This window comes from Galeopterus variegatus, unplaced genomic scaffold (genome assembly GCF_000696425.1).
Source record: "Galeopterus variegatus unplaced genomic scaffold, G_variegatus-3.0.2 Scaffold2778, whole genome shotgun sequence".
Taxonomy (NCBI): domain Eukaryota; kingdom Metazoa; phylum Chordata; class Mammalia; order Dermoptera; family Cynocephalidae; genus Galeopterus; species Galeopterus variegatus.
Genome location: NW_007728889.1, coordinates 176,113 through 186,669, shown reverse-complemented (window position 1 = coordinate 186,669; position 10,557 = coordinate 176,113). Strand labels below are relative to the sequence as shown.

The 10,557-nt window shown below is 35.5% G+C and overlaps 1 protein-coding gene across 2 annotated transcripts in view; it reads right to left on the bottom strand.

Moving 5' to 3' along the window:
- Nucleotides 1-10,557, bottom strand: part of MINPP1 (multiple inositol-polyphosphate phosphatase 1) — a 40,107-nt gene that overhangs the window by 23,824 nt on the left and 5,726 nt on the right. The window contains exons 3-4 of one of the 2 annotated variants that reach the window (XM_008582968.1): nucleotides 7,296-7,393; nucleotides 140-273 (exon numbers count right to left, since the gene is read on the bottom strand). The exons of the other annotated variant lie outside the window; for it this stretch is intronic. Of the exons in view, the coding sequence (XP_008581190.1) occupies nucleotides 140-273; nucleotides 7,296-7,393 (232 nt within the window). The remainder of the gene's footprint in view (nucleotides 1-139; nucleotides 274-7,295; nucleotides 7,394-10,557) is intronic. 2 annotated transcript variants of the gene reach the window in all.

The following is a 10,557-nucleotide window of genomic DNA, read 5'->3' as shown; positions in this document are numbered from 1 at the left end:
AAAAAAAAAAAAAAAAAAAAAAAAAAAAAAAAAAAAAAAAAAAACACAAGCAAAAGCTATTTTTAAAAACCACCCATTCTAAAACATTTCCAGAAGCTGACAAACTCAGAATGTACTTCACCTTTTTAAAAGTTTTTACCTTTGTTTCTGCTCAACTGCTTTGTCCAAGTGCTGGAAGATATCCTGAAACAGGGTGCAGCTGGATCGACTATTAATAGTATATCCATATCCTCTTTTCCAATACTGCTTCAGATCATTTAAATATTCTAATACCTAAAAATCAAAATTTCAAAAATCACTTTAATACATTTTCATCAACACAACAGATTCTCTAACTTAATAATGATTCTCTCTGAAAAAGTTACATTGTTTAATTACCATTCTGTACTAAATACAGTAAAGTTTTAGCATTCACAGAGTTTTTATTTTCTACTTTAAGCATTTAAGAGTTGGCTCCAAAGGTCCATGACACATAGAGACTAATGTCACATCACAAATTTGGACCAGGAGACTGTAGACCGGCGTGCAAGATCACCTTAGTAAGTCCTCATAGCCAATAATCCAGCATCATGACAATTCATGAGAGTGGGCTAAGGACATATGCTCACACTTTCCCTTTCCTCTAAAATTATATTAAGATGATAACAAAGGTACATATAAAGAAAGGAAACAAAAAGACATACATAGAAGAACTCCATCACAGGACAGAAAGATATAAACAGTGGATCAGAAAGCTTTAAGAATTTTGGAAAGGTAGAAACCAAATAGAAAATGAGTTATTTTGGGGCCGGCTGTGGCTCACTCAGGAGAGTGCAGTGCTGATAACACCGATGCCACGGGTTCGGATCCCTATATAGGGATGGCCGGTTAGCTCACTTCGGAGAGCATGGTGCTAACAACACCAAGTCAAGGGTTGAGATCCCCTTACCGGTCATCTTTTAAAAATTTTTTAAAAATTAAAAAGAAAATGAGTTACTTTGGTTTGGGTATCAGTTTGGCAAAAATACTAACAAACTGGAAAAATCCATGAGAACACACATATTCTATGACCCATTTAGTTCCATTTCTTATAAGATAATATTTACAGAAGAACACAAGAAAGAATGTACAAGAATGTCTTACAGCAGCACTGCATATAGGAGCTGAAAAACTTCCTGGAAATACCCAAATTCCACTAATAGATTGTTAAATAAACTATGATATACACACACTATGGAATACTTTGCAGTTACTAAAAAGTTCTGTATTGTAGATGTACTGAGATGGAAAGATCTCCAAGACACACTGCTGAATGAAAAGAGCAGATTAAGAATAATAAATACGGTACCATTTATTACCAAAACACACACATATATATTACACTCTTTACATTTTTAAGACTGATACAGGTTATAAGTAAAAGCATAGAAAAGGGCTTAAAAGATACACATCAAACTGATAGCAGTGATTAACCCATGTGGAGATGTCCGGAATTGGAGGCAGTGATGAAGATAGCCTTTATCTGAATGTTAAATGTTGTGCTCATATATCATTTGGTCAGGTAGACACGAAAACTAGAGGACTAAAACCTGAAATCCAAAAGAGGTGCAAGAAAAGACTATGCACTAGTTACAAGTCTTTCTTCCCAGAAGAGCTCCTAAAGAAACTAAATGCAAGTCATAATAGAACAAAAGTGGGCAAGTGCCATATACCAAAAACAAATAAAAAATATAATGAAGAGGCAATTAAATCAAGAAGTTAGCAAAAGAGACAAAGTACATATACAAAAAAGGAAGTAAAAAAGGAATTAGATAAAAGTCTGCTAAATCTATACAAGAAATAAAACAAATATAGTATTAGAGATGAAAAAGAAGGTAACTGGAGATTTTTTTAAAAAATCTCATGTGCACACTATTAAAACTTTATATCAAAAAACCCTGAAAATGTAAATGAAATGGATGATTTTCCTAGGAAAGTATAAGTTATCCAAATTGACTCAGAAAAATCTGAATATACAAAATAACTAAACAATCAAAGGTCTATCGAAATGATACCACGCATAGTAAGTTTTAAACATGGGTTCAACCAAAGCTTCATGGAAGAGTTAGTTACTAATATTTAAACTATTCCAGGGCACAGAAAAAGATGGAAAGCTTCTCAACTCATTTAAGGAGGCTAGTAGAAGCCTGTTACCAGACCTAGACAGAAAAAACTCAAAGAAAAGGGGTGAAGGGAGAAAATTACAGATCACTGCACTGCAATACAGTCAGCATCCCTTTCCTTTACCCACTAAATGCCAACTGTGACTCCTAGTCACTGTTATAAACAAAACTATCCCTGCGGTAGACTGGATGCCCCCCCAACCTTACTGAAGCTTAATCCCCACTTTAACTGTCGAGGGTGGGAAATCCTATTACAGTAATTGAAAGGTAGGGCCTTGAAGAGGTGATTAGATTATACGATCAAGCCATAGTGAATGGATAAAAAATGGTGGTCAGGGTTCGGTACTGAGGGCTTTAAAAGAACACTGAATGAGGAGGTGAGTTTCTCTGTGCTCCCTCTGCTCCACCATGTGAGACCCCTTCATTTCTGTAAAGCCACCACCAATGAAAATTCACCAGATGTGCTCCCTGAACTTTGGACTTCCTAGCCTCTAAAACTGTAAGCAATAAATTTTGTTTTCTTCATAAATCACCCAGTTCTAGGTATTTGTTATAAGCAACAAAAATGGATGAATACAATCCCCTTATATTTCTAAAGCCTCCAAAGGAAGAAGAGTAGGACACGGGCCAATAGTACCACCCACAAATGAGGGCCAATGCCACATACCAATCTTACTATATTCTTAAACATGATTTAATGAATCTAAGGAGAACAATACCAAATAAAATGCAGCATTAAAAGGATGTACTATCTGCCATGATGGAAGAACTGATATTGGTCATGTCTTCTCACCAGAAATAACTTGAAAACAGGACAAAATATATAAACTCAATGTTTACTGACACTGCATAATAAGCACTGAATTATAATCACTGAGAGAAGAGAAACAAAGTAAACCCTACAATTGTCCCAGCTTTCTATTGGAGGTACTTTCAGACTGTGGCATAGTGAAAGGAATCCCAATCGTGCTGAGTTGAGGAGTTAGAGCTCAGAGTCTGTGAAGCCTACAGGGGCTGGCATTAGCAGGGCAAAGTATCAGTGAAGAGGAAGCTACACAGAAAAAGAGCTCCATGTATCTGTGAGACATCCTTGATTCTGTTGCTGAATGTTACTGGGGGAGCTGTAACCTGAACAATTCCACAACTAACACAAGGCTGGGAGCTATTCAAGTTCCAAGCAATCTAAGTAGAGAAAGCTGGCTGATCATCCAGGGCATTCAGTAAAGAGTCCAGAAGGGTCCTACTTTATCCTGAGTTTCTTAAGATCAGGTCTAGAGTATAAAACTCTGAAAAAAGCCTCAAAAAAATCAAGCTGATCCATAAGTAACTTAATTGCAAACCAAGAAAGTTCAACATTCTTTAAAAGAAGACAACAAACCCAGGCATTCAACAACATAAAGTTCACAACGGCCAGCATCTGCTAAATTACTAGAAATACATGAAAAAACAAAAATGTTACCTATAAAGGAGAAAAATAGGTCAATAAAAAAAAGTATCTTTAAAAAAAAACTGATATTGCATGACCAATATCAATTACACTTTTAATATATTGCTGCATTTTATTTGGTATTGTTTTCTTTCAGATTCATTAAATCATGTTTAAAGGTACAGTAAGACTGGTATGTGTATCTTTAAAAAGAGGGAATGCAAGGATGATTCAATATTAGAAAATATATTAATGTAATTCACTGTTAAAAGAGTAAAGAAGAAAAAAAAAAAAACCCACAATCCTCCTAGATGCCAAAATTTCAGTACACATTCCTGATTTTAAAAACAAAAAAATAGAAGATTTTTTTTTTTTTTTTTTTGTCTTTTTCCGTGTCCGGCAACGGATCGCAACCCTCAGTGTTGCCCCCATACTGGACCGGGGCCGCAACGGGATTGCAACCCTCGGCGTTGCTCCCGCGCCTCGCTCAGCCAGTGAGCGGGAACCGGTCTGTATGTGGGATCCAAACCCTCGGGCGGGAGCGCCGCCGCGCTTCCCAAGCAGTGCACTATCCAGTGCGCCACCGGGCCGGCCCAAAATAGAAGATTTTAATAAGTGAGAAACAGACATTTCCTAAGCTTGGTAAGGATAACTATCAGAGACTATGCCAAACGTCTCATTTTATGAAGATACCTTAGAAGTGTTCTTAATTAGAATAACCCCCAAAGCACAGGCAACGAAAGCAAAAATAGACCAGTGGAATTGCATGAATCTAAAAAGCTTCTGCACAGCAAAGGAAACCATCAATAAAATGAAGAGAGAGACAACCTACAGAACGGGACAAAATATTTGTAAACCACACATCAAATAAGGAATTGATATCCAAAACATATATGAAACTCCAACAACTTGATAGCAAAAAACAAACAAGCCAATTAAAAAATAGGCAAAGGACCCAAATAGACATTTCTCCAAAAGACATATGAATGGACAACTGGTATATAAAAAGGTACTCAACATCACTAATCAGAGAAATAAAAATCAAAACTACAATGAGATATCACCTCACACCTGTTAGAATGACTATTATTAGAAAGACAAAACATAACAAGTGTTGGTAAAGACATGAAGAAAAGGAAACCCTTGTACACTGTTGATGAGTATGTAAATTGGTACAACCGTTACGGAAAACAGTATGGAGGTTCCTCAAAAAATTAAAAATACAACTATCATATATTCCAGCAATCCCACTTCTGGGTATATATCCAAAGGGAGTGAAATTAGTATCTTAAAGAGTTATCTGCATTCCCATGTTCATTATAGCATTATTCACACTAGCCAAGAGATGAAAACAACCTAAGTGTCCATCGATGAATGAATGGATAAAGAAAAGAAGTATACACACACACACACACACAATGGAATATTATCCAGCCTTAAAAGAGGTTCTGCCACTTGCCACAACATGGATGAACCTGGAGGACATTATGCTACGTGAAATAAGCCAGGCACAGAAAGACAAATACTACATGATCTCACTGATATGTGGAATCTAAAAAAGTTGAACTCATAAAAGCAGATACCAGAATGGTGGTTGCCAGGGTCTAGGGAGTGGGGGAAATGGGGAGATGTTGATCAAGGGGTACAAATTTTCAGTTATGCAAGATGCGTAAGTTCTGGAGACCTAATGTACAGCATGATGACTATAGTTAATAATGTGATGTATACTGGAAATCTGCTAAGAGAGTAGATCTGAAATGTTCTCACCACAAAAAAAAGTTAACTGTGTGAGGTAATGGATACATTAATTAGCTCAATTGTGGTAATCATTTCCCAATGTATATGTACATCAAAACATCACATTGCACAACTTAAATACACACAGTTTTTACTGATCAATTATATCTCAATAAATTGTGGGGGAAGTGTTCTTAATTAGAAAATATAAACAAAAATTCCAATTTTAAGATGATGGAATTGTAAAAAGAAAATGAAGTAATTAAGGCTAAGGCTTTCAAGTGGAGTTGGGAGACTGTGAGAAGATTGCACTCATGCCTGCTAAAGATCAAGCCACAGGGTGTTTCAACAGATTGGGATAACAACTGAAGTCACAGTATCTGCTGGCTTTCAACACCTCTCAGTTGGAAGTACCTTAATTGACTTACCAACTGGAATAGGATTTCTGCCCAGCCAATGAACTGCATTCAAGAACAACTTTTGTGGAAATCCCACATAAAAAGCCTTCCCTGTGCTTGCCTTATGGAATATTATTCAGGGCTTCCCTGATTCAGTGTACCTGAACTGCAATTCTTTGTTTTCCAAATAATGCTATTTTCTTTGACCTCTATGTTAATCGTTTTTTTTTTTTTTAGTAAACAGAATCAACATATATCTGCCCTCTTCTCTCAGAAATCACCCTAAAAAAAGAAGAATGAAAAACAGAAATGCAAATGCCTTCTTCAGTGAAACTGAGATTTCTGTACCCTGAACTAGCACTATAAATAAGGAAGGAACTGCCAAATGCAGTAAAATCAAACAAAACATCTCAGATAAAATCACAAGACAGATCTTCAAAGTACACAGTACACCTGCAGGAGCAAAACCCACAATCCTTTGCTTGAAACAATGAGAATGAAGTCTAAAGCGAGCCTCCCCTCATGGTATGTGACACCACTACAGGGTATCAGACTGACAGTCCATCTTTTCAGATCCTCTGGAAAGGATCTCAGAGGAGAATAACTCTAAATTTGAAGGAATACTGCTCCTCTCTGAATAGTTGCTTATCTCTGGTGGCTGGCTGTATAGAAGTAAAAGCTAAAATGAATTCACCACAAAGATGAGTAATAAATTAAAAAAAAATATATTGAACAGCATCTATGTAAACATTAAAGGAAAAAAAAATTGCTATGTATATATATATTTTTTTTATCATTTTTATATATGATAAAATAATCAGCCAGAAAAGAATATTCACCCAAGATCAGAAGAAAACTGAGATTAAACAAACATATGAGGAGTCTTCAAAAAGTTCATGGAAAGACTTGTATTATCTTTTAATTTCATTTTTCCATGCACTTTCTGAAGAAGTATCCTCATAGTACAGTGAATTCCAAAAACTTAATAATCTTTTTTTTTCTAAAAAAGCCAAAAGCAGAAAATATGATTTGAAAAAGAAGCAGAAAGACAAACATAGCTAGAACAGCTCCAAAAATAGTTTGGCATTATCTAGTAAATTTGAAATTACACATACCCTATGACCAAGCAATTCTACCACAGACATATACCTTCAGAAACAGGTATGTACGTGCCCCAAATAGACATATACAAGAATGTTCATAGCAACATTGTTCATGACAGCCCCAAACTGAAAACAAACCAAATGTCTACCAAGACATTTTCTCCCTACTCAGATTGCTTCCTAGGGAAAAAAACATAACTAAGGTTTCAGAAGTCCATAATCCTGAATGACTCATACTTAACAATGCTTAAGAAAACAGCACTCTCTTATGCCACCTCTCTAGCTCCCAATATCCCAGAGTTAACCAGAATTTGCCTCCCTTAAAGTTTTTTTATTTAAGGAAAATTAGGAGTTAATCCAAAGACAGTTTCCTAACTGCTTATTTTCTGGAAAGCTGCTTTGAGTAATATACAAAAAACAAACAAACAGAAAAAACTAACCATATACACAAAAAGCAAAAAAGCAAAGAAACTGCAAAAGTAATACTTACCTTTGCATCATCTATGTCAAAAACATCACACCAGGGAGATTTAACACCTTTAATTGCCAGGTCAAATGAACAGGTGAAAAAAGCTACCTGAATTAAATCTGGAAGAAACAAAAAGTAAAATTTTGTGGGTTATTATTTTCTGTAATTTTTCAAAGGCTAAATATCTGTAGAATGCCATGTGCAGCACAGCTGAAGAAACTGGTTATGTTTCATTTGGAGATGAGACTATTTAATTTCTTCCTGGCTATCAAAGAATTAAGACTTGCTCTGTACAATCTAAAGGGGCAGAACTGGAACTATCAGGAAGAAACCATGAGGAGGTATAGATTTCAGTCCAATGAAACTAAGAAACTCTCTGTGAATTGTAACTTTTTTCTGCTTTTAAAAGTAATTATTTGTTAAGAGCATGTTTGCCTAGCAAACCCAACAAAAAGTTTAACGCAAGGGCTTACTATGTAAAACATAACTTGATTTTGTTCATTTTAGAGGGTTAGGCAAGGGAAGCTAAAGTTAAAAAGGTTTCAGTCCCTGCATTAGTCTGTTTCTGTTGCTTATAACAAAATACCTGGAATGGGTAATTTGGAAAGAAACAATATTTATTGCTTATAAGTTTAGAGGCTGGGAAGTCCAAAGTCCAGGGAACAAACCTGGTGAAGGCCTTGGTGGTGGTGACAGTGACACAGGGGTCTCACATGGCAGAATGGTGGAGCAGAGGAAGATAGCCCCTCATACTCTCTCCTTTTAAAGCCTTCAGAACCAGGCCCATGACCACCATTAAGCCATCAATTTATTAATCCATTTACTAGGGCATGGTCTTTATAATCTAAGTACCTCTTCAGAGCCCCACCTTTCAATTACCATGACAGAATTTCCCGCCCTCCTAACACTGTCATAGTGGGGGCCAAGTTTCTAATACCTGGAACTTTAAGGGACACAATTTAAGCTTCAGTGAGTTTGGTGGGACATTCAATCCACAGCAGTCCCCAACTTGAAAATTAGGAATAACAAAGTATGTACATTCACTAAACAATTTTAAAACTGTACAACAATCCATATTATAAGTACTGAGAAGAAGCAAGTAGAGAAAGATATAAAAAGGGGAGAGAAGACTGTAGTAGAGAGGGAAGAAAGGGCAGAATAAGTGAGGGGACAGGAGAAAGGTGAAAGAAAGACAAGAAGGAGAAGAACAAAGAGGGAAAAATCACACACTAAAGAGGGAGAGAAAGGTTAGTAACAGCAACAGTTTTTCAAACTTAGCTGCTCAAGCGATTTCAGAAGTAGATTTCCGTATAAGCTATCTGGGATTTTTACACTGTTAATTCACTGGTTATATTACTTTTCGATACACATGGGTGTTGAAGAGAAGGGATAAGGGAATGAATGCTTGGGCTACAAAAGGTAGTCTTCGTCAGTAGCAAAACAAAACACGGCTACTCTTTAGTCAAGTAGCTGATATTTAATGCTAGAGAGAAAGAAAAGAAGTGAACTGCAGGGGCTGCCTCCATTGCTTTGATTTTTCTTTAATGTTACTACCTTTCCTCTTTCCCATGGGAAAATAGCAACAAAAATAAATTGATGTTACATGCTTTTTTGCACTAGTTGAAAGAATTCCCGAGGCAGTATATAGTATAAAAAAGGTATTTCACTGGGAATATACATAAAAGTTATTCATAAACTTCGCTTATGTAAAGGAAAGGTTTTATAATCCCAATACCTAATATACTATAGTGGCTTGCAAGTACCATGTATGTTTTATGAAAGGAACTGGCTTGTTTACGCTCAAAGTTCTAGTTCTGGAAATATGCAAGTCAGCCCAAATAGTGTATTCTTTAACTGGAGGGAAGTCAACTGAAAAAAAATTCACCAAAAACTCCTTGAAGTATAAGAAGAAAAAACATGAGATGAAGACCTGACTCTGCCACTAAGTATCCTAGGCAAGTCACTCTAGGCTCCCCACTTACAAAATAAGGAGATCAAACAAATTATTTTACTTAATGAGTTATGGCTCTGACTCATCTATTATGACTCTTCTGACTTCTTGGTCAATCTTTTGGATCCTCAGAAATATGTCAGGTCGGGCCGGCCCGTGGCTCACTCGGGAGAGTGTGGTGCTGATAACACCAAGGCCCCGGGTTCGGATCCCATATAGGGATGGCCGTTTGCTCACTGGCTGAGAGTGGTGCTGACAACACCAAGTCAAGGGCTAAGATCCCCTTACCAGTCATCTTTAAAAAAAAAAAAAAAAAAAAAAAAAAAGAAATATGTCAGGTAGATTAGAGATTTAAACATTAAAAAAAATAATAAAATGAAGGAAGAAATAGGAAAATATAAAAACCGTGGGGTAACAGAGGATTCCTAGGCAAAATGCAATACTCAGAAGGCATAATGAAGAGATGACATGGCTATATAAAAGATATAAACTTTGGTACAAAGATACTATAAACAAACCTAAAAGATAAGCAACAAATTAAGAGAATATATTAGCAACATATAATAAACAAAGGATTAATCCTTTGTCAGGCAGAATTAAAAGATATACAATTAATATATCTGTAATACATAAAGGGTACCTATGACCAATAAGAAAAATGTAAAAATAACCCAATAGAAAATGGACAAGATTATAAAGAAGCAATTTTCAGAATAAATGCAAATGGATAATAAACATATAAAAAGATCTTCATTTTCAGAAATAATCAAAGAAATGCAAATTAAAGCCAGATACCATTTTTCATTAATCAAGTTGGCAAAAATTAAAATGACTAATAATAGCCAGTGTTGGATGAAATACTGGAAAATAAGCATTCTCATATACTGTTGATATAAATTTTTACTACATTCAGAGAACAATTTGAAAGTAAATGTTAAGTTGTAAAATATTCATGATTATTATCCCAGAAGTTTCACCTATTGTTATTTATCTTATAAACTCTCAAGTGTGGAAAATGGACTAAGAGAATGCTCACTATAACATCATTTGACAGAGTTAAAAACTAAGAAAGGCTTCAATAGGAAAATGATTTCCTATTAAAAAAAAAATGGGGCTATAGTAGCTCCAGCCTCTTCTTAAAGAAGTAAAATTTGATGATGGGTTAAAGAAATTTTAACTAGCATTGACCCATAAATTGAATCATATATCTATGAAATAACACAGAATTTTAAAAAATGAAACTACAGAGTCAAGGGTTCAGATCCCCATACCAGCCAGCTACCAAAAAAAATTATTTTTTTAAACAGAAAAATGAGACATATCTATATAGTC